The sequence below is a fragment of the Salmo trutta genome, chromosome 3 (genome assembly GCF_901001165.1).
Source record: "Salmo trutta chromosome 3, fSalTru1.1, whole genome shotgun sequence".
In the NCBI taxonomy this organism is placed as follows: domain Eukaryota; kingdom Metazoa; phylum Chordata; class Actinopteri; order Salmoniformes; family Salmonidae; genus Salmo; species Salmo trutta.
The window spans coordinates 64,370,946-64,395,453 of record NC_042959.1 but is presented as its reverse complement, the minus strand read 5'-3'; the positions used below and the strand labels follow the sequence as shown (position 1 = coordinate 64,395,453).

Below are 24,508 nucleotides of genomic sequence, written 5' to 3'. Positions count from 1 at the left end.
GAGACTCAAACCTGTCAAATCCCCTTGCAAAACGTAGGCCTACCTTTTCATTAAGTAGTGGTCAATGTTGTCTTATTAGTCCCAGTACAGTGTTTATTGATTGAGTTAATTCCAGATTTAGGACTGGATTCAATCCATATTGTGGAAATAGCATTCAACGTCAGGGTTAATATGTGAAGGTAATTTCCGAATGAGCTGACATATGCAGCATTTACCGTGAATGAAGTCTCCGCGAACAGGGGAAAATGCCTTTAAATTTCAATTGAGTTATAACGCAGATTTTCTGTGAACATCTGCGATACGGATGAAATCCAGCCCTTCATTTCTACCAGAAGACAGTGATACAGTACACTAAAACTGCTAGTTTGAGATGACCAATATTCTCTGCTGTTCAAACTGTATCTTGACCTCAACATGGCTCCAACACAGCTGTGTGTGAACACACACAATCTACCCAAGGCAGACTGTACCATAGCTTTGTAGATTCGATTTTTACTTAGTCACATGCACAGGGTGCAGATGCCGTTGCAGTGTACAGTGAAATATACAACTTCTTCGGGATCGGTGTCCCTTCCACGGGACGGTTGAGCTAACATAGGCTAATGCAATTAGCATGAGGTTGTAAGTAACAAGAAGATTTCCCAGGACATAGACATATCTGATTTTGGCAGAAAGCTTAAATTCTTGTTAATCTAACTGCACTGTCCAATTTACAGTAGCTATTACAGTGAAAGAATACCATGCTATTGTTTGAGGAGAGTGCATAATTTTGTACATGGCAAGTTATTAATAAACATGTTAGGCACATTTGGGCAGTCTTCACACAACATTTTTAACAGAAATGCAATGGTTCATTGGATCGGTATGTCATGTTAGGCGAAAATTGAAAAAAAGGGTATCCTTTTTTATGAGCATGGCCTTATTTCTATTACAGCATATTGGATGACTGTCATTCATATTCCATTCATATATCTTAATGTAATAGGTTAAGGCTACTACTACATGATACTCAAATTTTCCCTATACCCATCATGAGGTTGCTACAACCTAGCCTATAAATGAAAGTTTACATTGTAGGTGCATTAGTCGAGAGAAATTTGAGTTATCAAGGTGACAGACGTCGACACATTTGATACTGCCTTGCCTGCATCTAGGGATGTGGACATAAATTTAGGGTTAGGGTTGAGCCAGGATGTGGACATGAAGCTAGGGTTAGGGTTAGAGTTATGGGTAAGGGTTGAGCCAGGATGTGGACATGAAGCTAGGGTTAGGGTTAGAGTTATGGGTAAGGGTTGAGCCGGGGTGTAGACTAGTGTCAACCACAGGAGATTGTGGCACCTTAATTGGGGAGAACAGGCTGGTGGTAATGGCTGGAGCTCCATTAGTGGAATGGTATCAAATACATCAAACATATGGTATCCATGTGTTTGATCCCATTCCATTTGCTCCGTTCCAGCCATTATTATGAGCCATCCTCCCCTCAGCAGCCTCCATTACTGTCAAACTACAACTGTTTATTTTAATCTTGTGTTAATACAAAATATAATACATTACACTACTCAAGTGTGTGCTTACTTTGAGTGTTTTACTGTATATTAACTGCATACAGTATAACTTATGTAATGAACTCATGGCACTAAGGTACACAGAGTCTATTTTTTCGACAGCCTTGTATGACTTTTCAACCCCTTAAACCCAGTTTGCTTGTTTACAAAGCTAAAGACCTTGTGAGCAGCAAAGCTGTGTTTGTCAACTTCTGCAAGAGAATACCAACGTGTGAATTACACAGCTGTGTTGCAGTCATGTTGAGGTCAAGATACAGTCTGAACTGCATAGAATACTGGTTATCTCAAACTATCAGTTGTAGTGTACTGTACATGTATCACTGTCTCCTGTAAGAAATTCAATCAAATCCAGATGGTAAGAACCTGCACTTAAAAGTACTGAGACTAATGAAAACATATATTTAGCTTTCTGCTGCCTTTAGGGTCAACTTCATACCACACCATGATGGAAAATGCTTTGTCATAATGCTGACCTTGGCAGTGCACCTTTTGCCTCTGATTGGATTTCACTTGACCAATCAAACAGTTCCATTAAACGGGGCGGCACACCCCATTCTGCATATATACCAGGGGCGCAGATGAACCCCTTTCATCGACAGGATCATACAGCAACCATGATTTCTCTGGTCTTCGTTCTGCTCATTGGAGCCGCCTGTGAGTATAGTAATGATCATAGAAAAAAGAACAGGACTGTGTAATGACACTAACATCACAAATGTGTTTCTTTGACGTTATTAAGAAATATGTTGTTGTTGTTTTATCATAGTGCTATGCTTTTCCATCTCAAAAGCTGAGGTAATATAGCTAAGAATGTGCCTACTCTCTGTATACAGTCGCCACAGAGGACGACAAGATCGTCGGAGGGTATGAGTGCAAGGCCTACTCCCAGGCCCACCAGGTGTCTCTGAACTCTGGATACCACTTCTGTGGTGGCTCCTTGGTCAATGAGAACTGGGTTGTGTCTGCTGCTCACTGCTACAAGTCGTAAGTAGCCTACCATTTGAACTACTAGCAACATATTGAGTCAATAACAACTAGCAACAACTTGATAAGCTTAACTTTTGCAAAACTAAAGGACACAAGTGAACTCCACATTCACATGAACTCTCTCTCTTTCAGCCGTGTGGAGGTGCGTCTGGGCGAGCACAACATCAAGGTGACTGAAGGTAGCGAGCAGTTCATCTCTTCATCCCGCGTGATCCGTCACCCCAACTACAGCTCCTACAACATCGATAATGACATCATGCTGATCAAACTGAGCAAACCCGCCACCCTCAACACCTACGTGCAGCCTGTTGCTCTGCCCACCAGCTGTGCCCCCGCTGGCACCATGTGCACCGTCTCTGGATGGGGCAACACCATGAGCTCCAGTGAGTGCAGAACCTGGGTCAAAGGTTACATGTGCCAGTTGGTCATCGTCATGGTGACTGAGTGTGTTTACAGGCATAGCAAATGTAGACCTACTATTAAAAACACTGTTATCATGTCTAACTATAACTATCCTCCTTCTCCACCTTCTTCTATCTCCCTCCTTCCTTCCTTCCTTCCTTCCTTCCTTCCTTCCTTCCTTCCTTCCTTCCTTCCTTCCTTCCTTCCTTCCTTCCTTCCTTCCTTCCTTCCTTCCTTCCTTCTTTCCTTCTCTCTCTCTCTCTCTCTCTCTCTCTCTCTTTCTCTCTCTCTCTCCCTCCCCTCCCCCTTACAGCTGCTGACAGCAACAAGCTGCAGTGCCTGAACATCCCTATCCTGTCCTACAGCGACTGTAACAACTCTTACCCTGGCATGATCACCAACGCCATGTTCTGTGCTGGATACCTGGAGGGAGGCAAGGACTCTTGCCAGGTATTTACCACGTACTTACCACACTGAACCTCAATTCAGGGGTACCACAAGGATGACTTTAAATTTACTTATTCAATTTATTAGAAATAAATTGAGAATGAAATAACCAATTCCTATCACTTGTTTTCCTTCCTTCTTTCTCTCTCTCTCTCCCTTCCTATCTCGATCTCTCAATCTTTCTCTCTCTTTATCTCTCTCTCTCTCTCAGGGTGACTCTGGTGGCCCTGTGGTGTGCAATGGTGAGCTCCAGGGTGTTGTGTCCTGGGGTTATGGCTGTGCCGAGCCCGGTAACCCCGGTGTCTACGCCAAGGTAAGACAGAAAAATAGTTTTCCTTTGGTGTTTGAGGAAAACATCAACATTCATATATCAATGTGACATCCTTAAGATTCCTGAAGGAAAAAGACATTGTCTATAAAACAGATTGATGGTTCTCATGTTGCCTCCCATTGAGTGTGTCCACTAATGTCTCTCTTCTTCTCTTCCTCCAGGTGTGCATTTTCAATGACTGGCTGACCAGCACCATGGCCACCTACTAAGTCTGATCCTAGCTTTGGTCGTCCAGCACGTTCACACAACTCTACAACATCCTGTTCCAGATCAACATCCACCTTTTGTACGGGAGACTAGACATTATTTATGTTTATGATAAATAAAGAATGTAACACTAAATCCTTTTTTGCTGTTGTGTTTGTACTCTCACTTTGGAAATGTCTTTCTATCTCCTCATGTCAAGTAGTATTACTAGTAAACACTAGAGAAACTAGTAACCACCAGCAAATTGTTAAAGTATGGATCAAGAATATACCGTTTTTCTTATTGTGTCATGGTACCCTACCTTAACCATTTTTTTTATCGATACAACAAGGAACATTATTGATTACATTGATTTGTTTCTACAGTTGTGTATTGATGCGTTGCTGCTCACAATAGCTAATGTAGGGATGTTAAAAGTGTGGCATAATTGCTCCTCCTTCATACCCATTTAGAGTACTGTCTCTGAGAATTGTGTTGCTACTGAAACACTATGTAATGCAACATGAATATGGTTAGATCTTACATAATGTTTTACACTGAGCAAAAATATAAACTGTGACATCCACTTGGTTTCCCTAAAGAAAAAGACATTAAGTCTATAAAACAGATTGATGGTTTTCATGTTGCCTCCAATTGAGTGTGTCCACTAATGTCTTGAAGAGTATTGCTAGGGCCGGCTCTAACCTTTTTGGAGCCCTATGCAAGATGTGGTTGGGGGGGAGGGGGGTGGGGCACCACCTCGCAGCAAAACATTTGAGTGTTTTTATAAAAACATATATGTGGGATTGGAAATGATATAGACAATTATATTGATGGAAGCCACAATTTATCTGCAACATTAAAGCTGATGTAGAATTATTTTATAATAATCATAATAAAAAATATATCGAGTATATATCAATAGGAGCCGCGTGGAGGTCAGGGCGCCTGGGCACATGCCCTGCGTGCCCGGTTGGTATTCGGCCATGATTACTACAAGTTTAAATAGCTGGCTAGATCATTTACTACTTTCCATAGCAATCATTAAGTTAAAGTTAATTTGCAATTTGTGTGAACTATTTCCATTAACCTTTTAAACTCGTAGGAGGAATTTCACTATAAACATTGTTCTATTGGAATCTTCATATTATGATCATTCCATAAATCAATACAGTGCCGTGAAAAGTACTTGAATTTTCTCTAATTTTACATATTTTTGATACTGAATGTTATCACATCTTTAACCACAAACCTAATATTAGATAAAGGGAACCTGAGTGAACAAATCACACACCAATTACATACTTATTTCACTAGCAATGTTATGCAACACCCAATGTCCCTGTGTGAAAAAGTCATTGCCCCCTTACACTCAATAACTGGTTGTGCCACTAGCTGCAATGACTCCAACCAAACACTTCCTGTAGTTGTTGATCAGTCTCTCACATCGCTGTGGAGGAATTTTGGCCCACTCTTCCTTGCAGAACTGCTTTAACTCAGCGACAGGTCTGGACTTTGACCAGAAGATTCCAAATCTTCAAATCTGTTGATTTTTAGCCATTTTCATTTAGACTTTGTGTGTTTTGGATCATTGTCATCCAGAAAGTTAGACTTTTGGCTCATCTTTACCTAGGCCTAGAACATTCTTCCAAGAGTCTTGATGATCATCCAGGTGCTTTTTGGCAACGTTGAGTCAACTTTTTGGATGAGATGGGTCCCATTATGTCTGGCGAAAACCAAACACTACATTCCACAGTAAGAACCTCATAATAACGGTCAAGCATGGTGGTGTTAGTGTGATGGTTTGGGGATGCTTTGCTCCTCAGGACTTGCCTTAATAGAAGGAACCATGAATTCTGCTCTGTATCAGAGAATTCTACAGGAGAATGTCAGGCATTCCGTCTGTGAACTGAAGCTGAAGCACAGCTGGGTTATGCAGCAAGACAATGATCCAAACACACAATCAAGTCTACATGAAAATGGTTAAAAAGCAACAAATTTGAAGTTTTGCAAGGGCCTAGTCAAAGTCTATACCTAATCCCAATTGAGATGCTGTGGCAAGACTTGAAACAAGCAGTTCAAACCCACACACGTCACTGAATGAAAGCAGTTCTGTATGCAAGAGTAAGCCAAAATTCCTCCACAGCGATGTTAGAGACTGATCAACAACTACAGGAAGCATTTGGTTGCAGTCATTGCAGCTAAAGCAGAACCAGTTATTGAGTTTAAGGGGCAATTACTTTTTCACACAGGCAAATTGGGAGTTGCATAACTTTGTGAATTAAATAAATAAGTATATATTTTTTTGTTATTTGTAACTCAAGTTCCCTTTGTCTAATATTACGTTTTGGTTGAAGAACTGATAACATTCAGTATCAAAAATATGCAAAAATACAGAAAATTAGAAAGGGAGAAAATGCTTTTCCCAGGCACGGTAAGTACACACATTAGTTATGTATTCTATGTTGTTATATGCTTGAGTATATTTCAGAGCGAACTGATATGTTATGAGACTTAGTGTTACAACTGCTATGCTTTTTTCCCATTGCTCTATTAAATCCAAATGAACTCTTTATAGGGTGACTCTTCTGTATACAGCAGTTATACAGTTGAAGTCGGAAGTTTTGTAACGGCTGTCGTGAGAGAGAGTAGATCAAGGTGCAGCGGAGTTAGTGTTCATCATAGATTATTTAATAGACGAAGGAACACTATACAAAAATAAGAAAACCGACAGCCAAACAGTTCTGTCAGGTGCCAAACACTAACAGAAACAATTACCCACCAAACCCCAATGGAAAAACAGGCACTTATGTGTGACTCCCAATCAGCAACAACCAACAACAGCTGTGCCTGATTGGAAGCCACACAGCCAAAATCAATGAAACAGACAACATAGAAAATGAGCAAAGAACGCCCACCCAATGTAACAATTCCTGACATTTAATCCAAGTAAAAATTCCCTGTCTTAGGTCAGGATCACCTGACCTAAGACAGGATCACCTGACCTAAGATTTATTTCAGCTTTTATTTCTTTCATCACATTCCCTGTGGGTCAGAAGTGTACATACACTCAATTAGTATCTGGTAGCACTGCCTTTAAATTGTTTAACTTGGGTCAAACATTTTGGGTAGCCTTCCACAAGCTTCCCACAATAAGTTGGGTGAATTCTGGCCCACTCCTCCTGACAGAGCTGGTGTAACTGAGTCAGGTTTGTAGGCCTCCTTGCTCGCACACGCTTTTTCAGTTCTGCCCACAAACTTTCTATAGGATTGAGGTCAAGGCTTTGTGATGGCCACTCCAATACCTTAAGCCATTTTACAACAACTTTGGAAGTATGCTCGGGGTCATTGTCCATTTGGAAGACCCATTAAAAAAAAAATACAGTGGGGGAAAAAAGCATTTGATCCCCTACTGATTTTGTACGTTTGCCCACTGACAAAGAAAGGATCAGTCTATCATTTTAATGGTAGGTTTATCTGAACAGTGAGAGACAGAATAAAATATAAAGAAAAAAATATATAAAGAAAAACACATGGCAGAAATTGTATAAATTGATTTGCATTTTAATGAGGGAAGTAAGTATTTGACCCCCTCTCAATCAGAAAGATTTCTGGCTCCCAGGTGTCTTTTATACACTTAACAAGCTGAGATTAGGAGCACACTCTTAAAGGGAGTGCTCCTAACCGCAGCTTGTTACCTGTAAAAAAGGCACCTGTCCACAGAAGCAATCAATCAATCAGATTCCAAACTCTCCACCATGGCCAAGACCAAAGAGCTCTCCAAGGCTGTCAGGGACAAGATTGTAGACCTACACAAGGCTGGAATGGGCTACAAGACCATCGCCAAGCAGCTTGGTGAGAAGGTGACAACATTTGGTGCGATCATTCACAAATGAAAGAAACACAAAAGAACTGTCAATCTCCCCCGGCCTGGGGCTCCATGCAAGATCTCACCTCGTGGAGTTGCAATGATCATGAGAACGGTGAGGAATCAGCCCAGAACTACACGGGAGGATCTTGTCAATGATCTCAAGGCAGCTGGGACCATAGTCACCAAGAAAACAATTGGTAACACACTACGCCGTGAAGGACTGAAATCCTGCAGCGCCCGCAAGGTCCCCCTGCTCAAGAATACATATACATGCCGGTCTGAAGTTTGCCAATGAACATCTGAATGACTCAGAGGACAACTGGTGAAAGTGTTGTGGTCAGATGAGACCAAAATGGAGCTCTTTGACATCAACTCAACTCGCCGTGTTTGGAGGAGGAGGAATGCTGCCTATGACCCCAAGAACACCATCTCCACCGTAAAACATGGAGGTGGAAACATTATGCTTTGGGGGTGTTTTTCTGCTAAGGGGACAGGACAACTTCACCGCATCAAAGGGACAATGGACGGGGCCATGTACCGTCAAATCTTGGGTGAGAACCTCCTTCTCTCAGCCAGGTCATTGAAAATGGGTCGTGGATGGGTATTCCAGCATGACAATGACCCAAAACACATGACCAAGGCAACAAAGGAGTGGCTCAAGAAGAAGCACATTAAGGTCCTGAAGTGGCCTAGCCAGTCTCCAGACCTTAATCCCATAGAAAATCTGTGGAGGGAGCTGAAGGTTCGAGTTGCCAAACGTCAGCCTCAAAACCTTAATGACTTGGAGAAGATCTGCAAAGAGTAGTGGGACAAAATCCCTCCTGAGATGTGTGCAAACCTGGTGGCCAACTACAAGAAACGTCTGACCTCTGCGGTTGCCAACAAGGGTTTTTCCACCAAGTACTAAGTCATGTTTTGCAGAGGGGTCAAATACTTATTTCCCTCATTAAAACGCAAATCATTTTATACCATTTTTGACATGCGTTTTTCTGGATTTTTTTGTTGTTATTCTGTCTCTCACTGTTCAAATAAACCTACTATTAAAATTATAGACTGATCATTTCTTTGTAAGTGGGCAAACGTACAAAATCAGCAGGGGATCAAATACTTTTTTCCCCCACTATATATATTTTACCTTTATTTAACTAGGCAAGTCAGTTAAGAAAAAATTCTTATTTTCAATGAAGGCCTCGGAAGTGGGTTAACTGCCTTGTTCAGGGGCAGAATGACAGATTTTTACCTTGTCAACTCAGGGATTCGATCTTGCAACCTTTTCAGTTACTATTCCAACACTCTAACCACTAGGCTACTTGCCACCCAATTTGCAACCAAGCTTTAACTTCCTGACTGATGTCTTGAGATGTTGCTTCAATATATCTACATCACTTTCGTTCCTCATGATGCCAGCTATTTTGTGAAGTGCACCAGTCGGATTACAAGCCTCCCTCTTTTTCTTCCAAACATAACGATGGTCATTATGGCCAAACAGTTCAACTTTTGTTTCATCAGACCAGAGGACATTTCTCCAAAAAGTACAATCTTTGTTCCCATGTGCAGTTGCAAACCGTGGTCTGTCTTTTTTATGGCGGTTTTGGAGCAGTGGCTTCTTCCTTGCTGAGCGGCCTTTCAGGTTATGTTGATATAGGACTCGTTTTGCTGTGGATATAGATACTTTTATACCTGTTTCCTCCAGCATCTTCACAAGGTCCTTTGCTGTTATTCTGGGATTGATTTGCACTTTTCACACCAAAGTACGTTCATCTCTAGGAGACAGAATGCGTCTCCTTCCTGAGTGGTATGACGGCTGTGTGGTCCCATGGTGTTTATGCTTGCGTACTATTGTTTGTACAGATGAACGTGGTATCTTCAGGCTTCTTGGAAATTGTTCCCAACGATGAACCAGACTTGTAGAGGTCTACAATTTTTTTCTGGCTGATTTCTTTTCATTTTCCCAACATGTCAAGCAAAGAGGCACTGAGTTTGAAGGTAGGCCTTGAAAAACATCCCCAGGTACACCTCCAATTGACTAAAATGATGTCAATTAGCCTATCAGAAGCTTATAAAACCGTGACATAATTTTCTGGACTTTTTCATGCTGTTTAAAGGCACAGTCAACTTAGTTTATGTAAACTTCTGACCCACTGGAATTGTGATACAGTGAATTATAAGTGAAATAATCTGTCTCTAAACAATTGTTGGACAAATTACTTGTGTCATGCACAAAGTAGATGTCCTAACCAACTTGCCAAAACTATAGTTTGTTAACAAGAAATTTGTGGAGTGGTTGAAAAATGGGTTTTAATGACTCTAACCTAAGTGTATGTAAACTTCCAACTCCAACTGTGTATTGCTGCTATAGTATGCTATTGAACACATTCTGTTATGTTCTAAAGAGACAAAATCCTTTTGGCTACTGGTACATGGTAACATGCTAACAAAATGATGACTCTGACCGAATCCTGGGGTTTGAAGTGAGCTAGGTTGAGTTCAGTTCGCTTCAACAGTTGCTATGTTATGTGACTATTTGTACTGAACCAGATGTTTCCTCAAAACGGTGTGCACCGTTTTTCAACAGCATTTGAGGCCCGTTTGCTCCTGTTTGGTGGGTGTTGCCTGATCAATATGGGTGTGACCATTTAGAGTCGAAGAAACTCAGGCAGCACAAACCATATATACGGTAATCGCCCTCTGGGCCACCGTAATCACAGCTTTTTTTAGCTGGTCATTTAGTACAGTACCATTTTTGTCATACTTAACACACACCTGGGTTGAACATAAAGCTGGGGTTACGGTTGGTTTTAGTGTTAGTGTTGAGGCTACGGTTACGGTTGAGCCAAATTGAGTTATTATGAGTATGTTAAATGTTTATTATGATTTGGATAAACTGATTGATTGATTTAATTATTTTCAGTTGGGTAAACTTGTTATTTTGAGAGATGGATACATGTATTATTCTTATATTATTCTGATTTAACTCAATATCTCTACTCAACAACAATATTTCAATTTCAGGTTGGTAAACGTATTGGGCTAGATTTGAGCTGGGATGTTGACATCAAGTTAGGGTTAAGGGTTAGGGTTGAGTCGTGATCTGGACAAAATTAGTTGGGGTTAAGGGTTGAGCTGGGGTGTGGACATGTGGACATGAAGCTAGGGTTAGTGTTGAGCCAGGATGTTGACATGAAGCTAGGGTTACGGTTAGGGTTGAGGGTTAGGGTTAGGGTTGAGCCAGGATGTTGACATGAAGCTAGGGTTAGTTAGGGTTGAGGGTTAGGGTTTGGGTTGAGGGTTAGGGTTGAGCAGTGATGTGGAAGCTAAGTTTTTGTTAGATTTTGGGTTGAGCAGAGACTTGGACATGAAGCTAGGTTTAGGGTTGAATCTGTGGTTATGGGTAAGATTAGAGTTGAGACAGGGTGTAGACTTTATCTACTGTCAAGGTATATTCATACCTAATATAATAAGTTGCACTACCCAAGTGTGTGCTTATTTTGAGTGTTTTACTGTATACTAACTACATACAGTATAACTTATGTAATGAACTCATGGCCCTAAGGTATTCAAAGTCAAATTGTAAGACAGCCTTGAATGACATTCCAACAAAACCCCTTAAACCCAGTTTAGTTGTTTACAAAGCTAAATTTGGCCTTGTGAGCAGCAAAGCTGTGTTTGTCAACTTTTCCAAGAGAATACCAACGTGTGAACCACACAGCTGTGTTGCAGTCATGTTAAGGTCAAGATACAGTCTGAACTGCATAGAATACTCGTCATCTCAAACTATCTGTTGTAGTGTACTGTACATGTATCACTGTCTCCTGTAAGAAATTCAATCAAATCCAGATGGTAAGAACCTGCACTTAAAAGGACTGGGACTAATGAAAACATATATTTAGCTTTCTGCTGCCTTTAGGGTCAACTTCATACCACACCATGATGGAAAATGCTTTGTCATAATGCTAACCTTGGCAGTGCACCTTTTGCCTCTGATTGGATTTCACTTGACCAATCAAACAGTTCCATTAAACGGGGCGGCACACCCCATTCTGCATATATACCAGGGGCGCAGATGAACCCCTTTCATCGACAGGATCATACAGCAACCATGATTTCTCTGGTCTTCGTTCTGCTCATTGGAGCCGCCTGTGAGTATAGTAATGATCATAGAAAAAAGAACAGGACTGTGTAATGACACTAACATCACAAATGTGTTTCTTTGACGTTATTAAGAAATATGTTGTTGTTGTTTTATCATAGCGCTATGCTTTTCCATCTCAAAAGCTGAGGTAATATAGCTAAGAATGTGCCTACTCTCTGTATACAGTCGCCACAGAGGACGACAAGATCGTCGGAGGGTATGAGTGCAAGGCCTACTCCCAGGCCCACCAGGTGTCTCTGAACTCTGGATACCACTTCTGTGGTGGCTCCTTGGTCAATGAGAACTGGGTTGTGTCTGCTGCTCACTGCTACAAGTCGTAAGTAGCCTACCATTTGAACTACTAGCAACATATTGAGTCAATAACAACTAGCAACAACTTGATAAGCTTAACTTTTGCAAAACTAAAGGACACAAGTGAACTCCACATTCACATGAACTCTCTCTCTTTCAGCCGTGTGGAGGTGCGTCTGGGCGAGCACAACATCAAGGTGACTGAAGGTAGCGAGCAGTTCATCTCTTCATCCCGCGTGATCCGTCACCCCAACTACAGCTCCTACAACATCGATAATGACATCATGCTGATCAAACTGAGCAAACCCGCCACCCTCAACACCTACGTGCAGCCTGTTGCTCTGCCCACCAGCTGTGCCCCCGCTGGCACCATGTGCACCGTCTCTGGATGGGGCAACACCATGAGCTCCAGTGAGTGCAGAACCTGGGTCAAAGGTTACATGTGCCAGTTGGTCATCGTCATGGTGACTGAGTGTGTTTACAGGCATAGCAAATGTAGACCTACTATTAAAAACACTGTCATTATGTCTAACTATACCTCTCCTCCTTCTATCTCCCTCCCTCCCTCCCTCCTTCCTTCCTTCCTTCCTTCCTTCTCTCTCTCTCTCTCTCTCTCTCCCTCCCCTCCCCCTTACAGCTGCTGACAGCAACAAGCTGCAGTGCCTGAACATCCCCATCCTGTCCTACAGCGACTGTAACAACTCCTACCCTGGCATGATCACCAACGCCATGTTCTGTGCTGGATACCTGGAGGGAGGCAAGGACTCTTGCCAGGTACTTACCACTCTGACCTCTATTCAGTGGTACCAATGATGACTTTAAATTTACTTTTTCAATTGATTAGAAATTGAGAATGAAATAACCAGTTCGTATCACTTGTCTCCCTTCTTTCTCTCTCTCTCTCTCTCTCTCTCTCTCTCTCTCTCTCTCTCTCTCTCCCTTCCTCTATCTCTCTCTCTCTCTCTCTCTCTGTCTCTCGATCTCTCAATCTTTCTCTCTTTCTTTCTTTCTCTCTCTCTTTATCTCTCTCTCTCTCTCAGGGTGACTCTGGTGGCCCTGTGGTGTGCAATGGTGAGCTCCAGGGTGTTGTGTCCTGGGGTTACGGATGTGCTGAGCCCGGTAACCCCGGTGTCTACGCCAAGGTAAGACAGAAAACCGGTTTTCCTGTTGTGTTTGAGGAAAACATCAAAATACATACATCACTGTGATATCCCTTGGTTTTCTGAAGGAAAAAGACATTATCTATAAAACATTGATTGATGGTTCTCATGTTGCCTCCCATTGAGTGTGTCCACTAATGTCTCTCTTCTTCTCTTCCTCCAGGTGTGCATCTTCAATGACTGGCTGACCAGCACCATGGCCACCTACTAAGTCTGATCCTAGCTTCGGTCCTCCAGCACGGTCCCACAACTCTACAACATCCTGTGCAGTTCAATATCCACCTTATGCGCTGGAGATTACATACTAATGACAAATAAAGCATTTAACATAATTTGAGTTACTGTGTCTATTCCCTAGGTATAAAACTATGCAACTATTAAAATGAATATACTGTAGAAGGTACTTCTTACATGCGTGCAGCATAGAACACATGTTCATGAATGTAGTAGTGCAATAGTATGTTCTGTATGTCATCAAAGGAGTGTTGATTGCAAGTGGAATGTCTCAATTTGTGTTGGTTCATAAATTCTGTAATTATAACAGCTTAAGCACTTCTAATGTACATGTACTGTAGGTGTTTTTAAGGCTTCAATAAACTATAAGGGATAAGTCTGAATACACAATGTATGCTGATAATGTCAAGAAAGTATTGATCTTCAGTTGACCAATTAGAGCATGTTAAAAGAGGGTCCTACCAGTCCCATTTATTTTATTGGCTATCAAGTATTCTAATTGGGAACATATCAAACAAAACTAGGGTTGCTGATTCTCTGGCTCCACAGAATACAGATCATCTGACTGCACAGACTACTCTCTCTACAAATCATTAGGATTATGTTCATTCTTAATTTGGGTGAACTATCCATTTAACCTTGTAAACTGTTAGGAGGAATTATTTCTCAGTATAAACATCTTTCTATTAGAAATGTCATAGACATGTTCATATTTTCCTTAACTCCATGTGGCAACATTAATTATTGGTTTTATGGGGCTATGCCTGTGTAAATGTCAGAGAGAAGTGATCACCTGATGCATAAAAACGGTTACAACTTTGTATTTTCTCCAATGCTCCAATAAATCAAAATGAACTATATTCAGTGAAGAGTGTCTTTTGTATACACATTTTATATTGCCGCTACAGTATGCTATTAACACATACTGTTGTGTATGTGTTCAATAGTGTTAGGCACCTTTAAGGGGGTTCGAAGGCTGGAACGTCAGCTATAATGAAAGTTAAGATCAGACAGAGGCAGCATACAGGAGCGATATAAAACGTGACTTTAATCTCTATAAGCAACCACCATCTCAATCAGTTCACGTGACAGACAGGAATTTATAGACACAGGTCAGGCATTACCAATCAATGACAATAAATTGGTTATCACACTTGTAGCATATTTCACCAACAACTTAAATGCCCACTCATGTAGTAAAAACGCTAAGGGCTCTACTCAATCAGATCCACTTTAGCAGACATCGGCATAGTGGCTGGTTGTTTTGGTGTTGTTGGAGGTGCAACTGCATTAAAGCTGTCAAATCCACAAGTGGCTCCGGCCTAGTGGTTAGGATTTGCCGCTCTCACCGCCGCGTCCTGGGTCCGCTTCCTGGTCAGGGAACTGCTTTTTGGGGCTCCCGAGTGGCGCAGCAGTCTAAAGCACTGCATCTCAGTGCTTGATGTGTCACTACAGACACTCTGTTTTGAATCCAGGCAGTAACACAATCGGCCGTGATTGGGAATCCCATAGGGCGGCGCACAATTGGCCCGGATTTTGAAAGTGTAGGCTGTCATTGTAAATAAGAATTTGTTCTTATCTGACTTGCCTGGTTAAACCTGCATTTTTTACACTACAGTAATTCCTTTACTGATTGTTTCTCTAATTCTGTTACCGATTTGGTTTTAATCACTTCAGAATTCTTAAAAATGTACCCGCTCACAACAGTATCGCTAACGTAATGACTTGAAAGAATAAGTGAATTCATAAAAAGTATTATAGTAGAACGTGTTTCGAATTTTGACTCTTTGAGCTCAAAAAGTGCCATTGGTAACATGAGTTACCGTTAGATGACTGCTAATAAACTTAGCACTTGGCGACACCCTTTGAGTTTTTACACATTAATGATGTCGATGTACCTTGCTGCTGTAAAGGAATTTTGAAAAGCCACTTTTCAAAAGGCCCCAAACTGCACACTATTACACACTACAAAAGGTAATACTTTACATTACATTGCCCTTATTACTGTGTAATTACTCATGTAATTACACTGTATTAAGTATGAATAATTATTCATTATAAATTACTAATAATTATTAAGTATTGAAATTGTTACAATGAGTTACAATGCACTTACAGCAGTGAGCCTAACCCCAACTTTAGCCCTAACCCTAACCCTAAATACAATACAAACTACGTACAATGCAACAATGGTTCATAATTATAATGCGGGTTACACTGTAATTACAGGAGTAATTACACAGTAAGAAAGGCACTGTAATGTAAAGTGTAACCAACATGTAAAACATACTACATTTGATTTGCATATGAGTTTATATATAAAACATGCTACATTTGATTTGCATATGAGTTCACATATAAAACATACTGCATGAGAATTGCATATGAGTTCACATATAAAACATACTGCATGATATTTGCATATGAGTTCACATATAAAACATACTACATTTGATTTGCATATGAGTTCACATATAAAACACAGTACATTTGATTTGCATATGAGTTCACATATTAAACATACTGCATAAGATTTGCATATGAGTTCACATATAAAACATACTACATTTGATTTGCATATGAGTTTATATATAAAACATAGTACATTTGATTTGCATATGTGTTCACATATAAAACATACTGCATGAGATTTGCATATGAGTTCACATATAAAACATACTACATTTGATTTGCATATGAGTTCACATATAAAACATAGTACATTTGATTTGCATATGAGTTCACATATTAAACATACTGCATAAGATTTGCATATGAGTTCACATATAAAACATACTGCATGAGATTTGCATATGAGTTCACATATAAAACATACTACATTTGATTTGCATATGAGTTTATATATAAAACATAGTACATTTGATTTGCATATGAGTTCACATATAAAACATACTGCATGAGATTTGCATATGAGTTCACATATAAAACATACTACATTTGATTTGCATATGAGTTTATATATAAAACATAGTACATTTGATTTGCATATGAGTTCACCGATAAAACATACTGCATGAGATTTGCATATGAGTTCACATATAAAACATACTACATTTGATTTGCATAAGAGTTCACATATAAAACATAGTACATTTGATTAGCATATGAGTTCACATATAAAACATACTGCATGAGATTTGCATATGAGTTCACATATAAAACATACTGCATGTGATTTGCATTTGAGTTCACATATAAAACATACTACATTTGATTTGCATATGAGTTCACATATAAAATATGCTACTTTTGTTTTGCATATGAGTTCACATATCAAACATACTGCATGTGATTTGCATATGAGTTCACATATCAAACATACTGCATGTGATTTGCATATGAGTTCACATATAAAACATACTGCATGTGTTTCACATATGTGTTCATGTGCCATAACCTTGGGTCAGTTCTAAATTTCAAATTTAAGGCCTGGCCTGAAATCAGAAATAACTTCCCCTTTAGTGAATCCATTAGCTGCTCCTCCCTGTCGCTCGCTCTGCATGCGCTCTGCTCATGGCCGCTCTGTGTCTGTGACTATCAAGCAACAGCTCCGCTTGGGCTGCTCTGCACAATGAAGAGACATGAGAGAACTATTAGCTGTTAGCGACTTTCTGCCACACTTCATTCTTATTTTCTGTGAAATAATCTCTCCTGTCTTATATTTGACGAAGTTGTTATGATCTTAGTGAGATATGACAGTATTGCGCAGCACAGCGCGAGCAAATGACTCAGCTTCGAAATGTTAGTGATCAATTTATTGATAAACGAGCCCTGTCTGTAGCCTAGCTTTGATGAAAAAACAACCCTATGTATAATGTCATGGCCTGTACGGGTTCGAGTTGGGTAGCAGAGCTCTTGGTATCATTCATCTGGCTAGTGTCAGACTTCTCACAGGCCTTATTAGACAGGATGGGGATGTCCTCACACTGGAGTTTAAACAGGTTGGACACTGACAGAGACAGCCACACTTTCAGGACCCCCATCAGACCCCAGTCCCATCGCATCCCGTTTTACACCCAGTCTGCATTCACACCAGAATCGGAGTTGATTTTCCCCTATTCAGACATCACACACGTCCCCAGCCTTGGGGCAGGCCGTGGGCAGGGCGATGGGCTTGACAAACTTGTTGAGAGTGACAGGGTGGGCCAGCTTCAACAGCAGAATGTCGTGGTCCATGGTCTGGTAGTCATAGCTCTGGTGCCAGTAGATGGCGTCCACAGACAGAGATGATTTGTGAGTGAAAACAGGAGAGAAAACATAAAACAGAAAGAAAATATAATGCACTGATGGAGGAAGAGAGGCTTGAGGGAAAAGATAAGTAAATGTGACCTTAGTACTTACATAATCCAGCAGTGGGAGGCAACGATGATCCACTGGTCGTTGATGAGGGAGCCTCACACTCATAACCCTGATTATTATTATTATTATTATAACCCTGAACCCCTGATCCTATTATCCATAGGAGCTGCCACTGAGGGAAAGAAGGATAGGGCGGGAGGGTGAGATGAGAAAGAGAGAAGGATGGAGAGAGGAGTAGTGTTCAGAAAGCATGACAGGAGGAAGGTGACAGAAGACAGAGAGTAGCAGAGGTTAGAGATATACAAGATGGGCAAATGGGGAGCATTAACCTTTCAGCAAGACAATAACCTACAACACAAGGCCAAATCTACACTGGAGTTGTTTACCAATAAGACAGTGAATGTTTCTGAGTGGCCAAGTTACAGTTTTGACTTAAATCTGCTTGAAAATCTATGCTGTCTAGCCATGATCCCCAACATCTTGACAGAGCTTGAAGAATGATTAAAATAATAATGGGCTAATATTGCACTGTCCAGGTGTGTAAAGCTTTTATAGACTTAGCCAAGAAGATTCACAGCTGCTTCTAGATTGTTAACTCAGGGAGCTGAATGCTTATGCAACAACTATATTTTAGTTAAACAATTTCTGTGAATCTTAAAAAAAAAAAACATTTTCTTCCACTTTGACATTACAGAGTATTGTGGGTAGATTGTTGACAAAAAAACACAATAAAATGTTCCAAAGGGTATGAATACTTTTTCAAGGCACTGTAAATGCACTGTAATTTTATCTTTAAAACGGCTAAGTCTTCTCTCTGTCTCATGGCAAAATGTGTAGAATTGCAGGAAATGTGCTTTAAAACGGCAACAAAAATCTGTTCTATAGCAAAATGTGTAGAATTGCAGACAATTCTTTTGAAAACTGGAAAACTTTCTCTGCTGATGCCAAAGAGATAGACCTTTAAACTGTTATTTCCCAGGGCCCAAAACTTGATTAGTCTGGCCATGCATTGCAGAAGTCATAGTAAAAGTCCTTGTATGCTATTTTTATTGCATTCTAAAGAAGTTGTGTTCTGATTATGAGGGGGTCCCTGGTGAATTTGCTAACACAAAAGGGGTTCCTGGCCCCAAATAGTTTAAAAACCGCTGTACTTGATTACTGTATTGTGGTCGGCAATGTTGACAACAGAAAAATTAGATGGTCATTTCAATTAATCAAAACTTCTATGAAGATCCTGACGTCATCTATGAAATTAAGAACTATGACAAGTTTACCCAATCAGAGAATGCAGCCAAGGTCAAGGAAGACCTGGATCTCCTAGAGAATGTGACCCTTAACATGGCTGTGACAGGGGAAAGTCCACTTTCGTTAACGCCTTACTTGGACTGGATGGGGACGAGGGAGCAGTAGAAACCGGAGTGATGGAGACCACCATGAAGGCCATCAGATGCTCCCACCCCACCATGCCTAACGTGAAAATCTGGGACCTGCCTGGTATCGGCACCCCAAACCTTAAAGCAAAGAAGTACCTGAAGGAGGTCAAGTTTGAAACCTATGACTTCTTCATCATCATCGGCATGGTGAGGTTCAAAGAGAACAACATCATGCTGGCCAAAGAGATCCAGAAGATGAAGAAGATATTTTACTTCGTCCGGTCGAAGATCGACAACGACAGCTGAGCCGAGGCATGGAAGAAGAACTACAGGGAGGAGGATTTGCTCTCCAAGATCAGACAGAATTGTGAGGAGAACCTGAAGACCGTAGGGAACCCCAAAGTTTTCCTCATCTCCACCATTGAGCTTGGGAAGTAAGATTTCCAGAAGCTAATCTACGCTCTGGAGGAAAACCTCTGAGAGCACAAGAGGTCTACCTTAATCCAGTCTCTGCTGGTTTGCTCAATAGTCATGATTGAGAAGAAGAGGAAATATCTTTTCAAAACCGCCTTTGCTGCAGCTGCTGGTGCTTCCACCACAGCAGCCGTACCCATCCCTGGCTTCTCAGTGGGCTGTGAGATTGGTGTTATGCAGGCCTTTTTCCACAAGGCCTTCATAACCTTTGGACTGGATGAGAAATCCCTCCAGAGACTCTCAGAACGTGTCAACAAGCCAGTGGGTGAACTGAGCTCAGCGATGAAGTCTCACTTCACTGGTGGAGTTGATGAGAAGGTGGTGGCTAGAATGATGCATACAACAGCCATGGTGGCAGCCAAGGCTATCGAAGCTGTGTTGACCACTGTTGTTTTTAGTTTTGGTGCAATGGGGATTGCTTTTGCCACTACACTACACCTTCTGCACAAGGGAATAAAAGAGATGGTGGAGGATGCTAAAGCAGTGCTAATGGCGGCAGGCTTGGAATGACAAAAAATGGTCAGACTGAAAACACCCTGTTCTTCAAGGTGGATGCGGTTACAATGGCTGTACTTTAGATACTGCTTTTCACAAGTAAAATGTCCGATTCATGTCTGATCACTTTTTTTTACCATGACAATATGAATAGAGCCATGAACCCAAGGTTTGAGTTTGTTTACTTAGTTCTAGTGTTGTACGTAGAGTTAGCATCATTATTCGAATGATCATTGTTATTAGCTATAGCATCATTATTAGCATTTGCATCATTATCAGCATTAGCAGTGTGTAGTGCAAAACAATGGAGGATATACATCAGTTAGCATATGTTTGTTAGCATGGTTACTTTTCCATTTAATTTGTCTTTGCCATCTAATTTCCTGCTCTGTACTCTATACCATTGTCATTATTTGATTGTACTAGCAACTAGTAGGTGGTTGCTTAGGAAATGCCAAACAGTGGAAGAGTACCTCTGTTAGCATGCTTATTTCTAAACATTTTATTAGTCTTTGTGTCATCTAATTTTCAATTATTAAATTGTTTGTGACTTTCAATATTGTAGTAATCTACCCTGTTATCTAAATCATTGATTGTTTGACACAAAAATTGTAATAAAAAACACAAACATACAGCAGTGAAGTCAAAGATGCCATTTTATTGACTAGATGTCTCTTTGTCTTCCTGCATGTAACAACATCAGCCTTCTATCTCTCTCTCTACTTCATCTTCTTCTTCTTCTCTCTCTCTCTCTCTCGCTCTCTCGCTCTCTCCCTCTCTCTCTCTCTCTCTCTACTCTGGTGTGGAGGGTACAGGCTAGTAGTTGGTGATGATCTCGTGGATCCAGGGCAGCAGGGCACAGACCTTGGTGTAGACACCAGGATAGTTGGGCTGGGCACAGCCAACACCCCAGGACACGATGCCATGCAGCTCTCCGTTACACACCAGGGGACCGCCGGAGTCACCCTGAGAGAGAATCAGAGGGAGAGAGAAAGATAATGAATGAATATATAAATGAATAAACAAACAAATGAAATGTTCTGTTTGTGAGGTTTCAGGGGTATTCTCCATACCTGACAGGAGTCCTTGCCTCCCTCCAGGTATCCGGCACACACCATGGTATCAGTAATCTGGCCAGGGTAGGACTCATCACAGGCCTTCTTAGACAGGATGGGGATGTCCACACACTGCAGGTTAAATGGGTTGAACACTGACAGAGAGAGAGACAGATGAGAGACAGAGAAAGAGAGAGAGACAGAGTTGGGGAGAGAGAGAGAGAGAGAGACAGAGAGACAGAGAGAGAGAGAAGATTGGGGGAGAGAGAGCGGGGGAATGTACAGTAAGTGGTATTCTTAGAAGTAGCTACCCTCTCAAGTAAATTGACTTGCTGATCTCCCATCAACATGTAGATCTAGCGTGAGCTACAGTTTCAAGAAAATGTATTTTAGTTGATTGCATTCAATAACCCATATTTTCTCATCTCATCCCAATCTCATCCTCATTCCACCCCATCCCATACTACACCCCATCTACATAAATACCAGAGTCGGTGTAGATGTTTCCCCATCCAGACACCACACACATGTCCCCGGCATTGGGGCAGGCCGTGGGCAGGGCGATGGGCTTGACAAACTTGTTGAGAGTGACAGGGTGGGCCAGCTTCAACAGCATAATGTCGTGGTCCATGGTCTGATAGTCATAGCTCTGGTGCCAGTAGATGGCGTCCACAGACATGTACTGCTCCGTTCCCTCGTGCTTCCAGATGTGGTGGTCACCCAGGATGGCAAGCTGACTCCAAGGACTGGAGGGAGGGAGAGAGAGGTTGAGAGAGAGGTTGAGAGAGAGAGAGAGAGAGAGAGAGAGAGAGAGAGAGAGAGAGAGAGAGAGAGAGCGAGAAGGAGAGAGTGAGAGAGCGAGGGAGTGAGAGAGAGATAGAGGACATGATTTATGAGGGGAAGGAGAGCAGAAAGGGATGAAGGTGAAGAAGTGGAGAGAGGAAGGCAGAGAAGACAAGAAGGGGAGAGAGGGGAAGACAGAAAGTGAAGACAGATGGAAAATTGGAGAAGGGAGAGGAGAAAAAAAATAGAAACCTTTACATGAAGAGGCCTTTGGGAGGCACAGTAAAGGGAAAAGATGGTTGAAAGTGACCCTGCAGTACTCACTTCATCCAGCAGTGGGCGGCAGAGATGATCCACTGGTCATTAATGAGGGAGCCGCCACAGAAGTGGTAGCCGATGTTAAGAGAGGCTTGCCAGGGCTGGGAGTGAGCTTCACACTCATAACCCCCCACGATCTTGTCATCCATAGGAGCTGCCGCTGAGGGAGGGAAGGAGTGGAAAGGAGAGGGAGGGTCAGAGGAGAAAGAGAGTAGGATGGAGAGAGGGAGTAGTGTTCAGAAAGCATGACAGAAGGAAGGTGACAGAAGACAGAGAGATGCAGAGGTTAGAGAGAATGTTATATTATACAAGATGGGCAAAAGGAGAGCATTAAGCTGATGTCCACATTGTCTGTAAAAGATGCGAGTCTCTATGCGAGTCTCTATGCGAGTCTCTATGCGTGTCTCTATGCGAGTCTCCATGCGTGTCTCCATGCAAGTCTCTATGCAAGTCTCCATTCGTGTCTCCATGCTTGTCTCCATGCTTATCTTCATGCGAGTCTCTATGCGAGTCTCTATGCGTGTCTCCATGCTTGTCTCCATGCGAGTCTCCATGCGAGTCTCCATGCGAGTCTCTATGCGTGTCTCTATGCGTGTCTCTATGTGTGTGTTTGTTACCTGCAGCCCCCAGGAGTGTGAGTACAATCAGGCCAATCATCGTGCTGCTGAGACAAGTCTTCATTCACCAGACTGGACATGTGCACTCTGCGATTCTCTACATTTATACCTTTATCTCAACTGATATCCCTCCACCCTGCCCTGCCCCCTTTCCAAGTGTCTCGTGCCTGATGCCCCACCCCAAACTCTCCTGCCCCATCATGCCTCATCTTATCGCAAACTCCCCTTACATTCTACCAGGTACTCAGAGCATGTGTTTATCCCATTCCTCACGCCAATTTCATCATGGCTTTTGAGACATTGTGCTATTGGAATAAGTCACAGCTGCAGCTGTCTCAACCTTGGGACTTTGGACAGAAAGTGTTTAGTGTTGAAACAGTTGTGCTGTTGGCCAGATTGTCAGAGTGGTAGGATCATTGAGACCTCTTGCAACACCTCAAAGAAGCGGGGGGAAAAACTTGTTGTACTTTTTGGGTGGCAGGGTAGCCTAGTGGTTAGAGCGTTGGACTAGTAACCGAAAGGTTGCAAGTTGGAATCCCCGAGCTGACAAGGTACAAATCTGTTGTTCTGCTCCTGAACAAGGCAATTATCCCAGTGTTCCTAGGCTGTCATTGAAAATAAGAATTTGTTCTTAACTGACTTGCCTAGTTAAATAAAGGTTAAAAAAAGAAGGGGGAAAAAGGTAGTAGTTCTAACATCACAGGTGGCCATTTCTCTCACAGCTCCTGGTCTATATTCCAGGGCATAAAGACTAGTAGCAGAGATAAGGAAGGCTCTATGACTAAATGTTGAATACAACCAGACAAAGATGATTTGCACATTTAAAATGTTATGCAATCAGTGCATTCAGATGAATAATTGGTTGTTCTGTAAGATGCAACATTGGAAAGCGAATAGACTTTGTGGGATGAGCCCAGGCTGTTAAGTTGCCGTGGTCCTTTGGATACTGCATATGGCCAGCCATGGGTACATGTCCTTGTTTGCCACATGTCACTTCAAAAGGCTAAATGTCTGTCACCTTCAGTTTGCCAGCTACTGGTTAATCATAAGCTAGGTGTACACTCCCCTACGTATTTATTTGGGCAGCGAAGATAAAACTTTTCATTTGGCTCTAAACTCGAACATTTTGGATTTGAGGACAAATGTTTTATACACTACAAGGCCAAACGTATGTGGACACCCATTCAAATTAGTGGATTTGGCTCAGCAACACCCGTTGCTGACAGATGTATAAAATCAAGCACACAGCCATGCAATCTCCATAGACAAACATTGGCAGTAGAATTGCCCGTACTGAAGAGCTCAGTGACTTTTAACGTGGCACCGTCATAGGATGCCACCTTTCCAACAAGTCAGTTCGTCAAATTTCTGCCCTGCTAGATTTTCCCCGGTCAACTGTAAGTGCTGTTATTGTGAAGTGGAAACGTCTAGGAGCAACAATGGCTC

General features: G+C 41.7%; 3 protein-coding genes and 1 pseudogene across 3 annotated transcripts; 3 read left to right on the top strand and 1 right to left on the bottom strand.

The window, feature by feature from the left end:
* Window positions 1-2,140: 2,140 nt before the first annotated feature.
* On the top strand, window positions 2,141-4,074 carry LOC115183389 (trypsin-1). Its single transcript, XM_029744686.1, has 6 exons — window positions 2,141-2,219; window positions 2,399-2,549; window positions 2,685-2,935; window positions 3,268-3,404; window positions 3,613-3,714; window positions 3,894-4,074. Exons 1-6 carry the CDS (start codon window positions 2,144-2,146, stop codon window positions 3,939-3,941), a joined length of 765 nt encoding a protein of 254 aa, XP_029600546.1. The 5' UTR covers window positions 2,141-2,143; the 3' UTR covers window positions 3,942-4,074.
* Window positions 4,075-11,849: 7,775 nt separating this feature from the next.
* On the top strand, window positions 11,850-13,730 carry LOC115183373 (trypsin-1). Its single transcript, XM_029744684.1, has 6 exons — window positions 11,850-11,928; window positions 12,108-12,258; window positions 12,394-12,644; window positions 12,871-13,007; window positions 13,274-13,375; window positions 13,557-13,730. The coding sequence occupies exons 1-6, from the start codon at window positions 11,853-11,855 to the stop codon at window positions 13,602-13,604; spliced, it is 765 nt and encodes a 254-aa protein (XP_029600544.1). The 5' UTR covers window positions 11,850-11,852; the 3' UTR covers window positions 13,605-13,730.
* Window positions 13,731-19,144: 5,414 nt separating this feature from the next.
* On the top strand, window positions 19,145-20,304 carry LOC115165770 (interferon-inducible GTPase 5-like; annotated as a pseudogene).
* A 623-nt stretch (window positions 20,305-20,927) lies between these two features.
* LOC115183344 (trypsin-2) lies at window positions 20,928-23,152 on the bottom strand. The gene is made up of 5 exons (XM_029744682.1): window positions 23,063-23,152; window positions 22,452-22,605; window positions 21,831-22,090; window positions 21,363-21,499; window positions 20,928-21,255 (listed from the first exon to the last, which is right to left on the bottom strand). Exons 1-5 carry the CDS (start codon window positions 23,124-23,126, stop codon window positions 21,106-21,108), a joined length of 765 nt encoding a protein of 254 aa, XP_029600542.1. The 5' UTR covers window positions 23,127-23,152; the 3' UTR covers window positions 20,928-21,105.
* Between the last annotated feature and the right edge of the window lie 1,356 nt (window positions 23,153-24,508).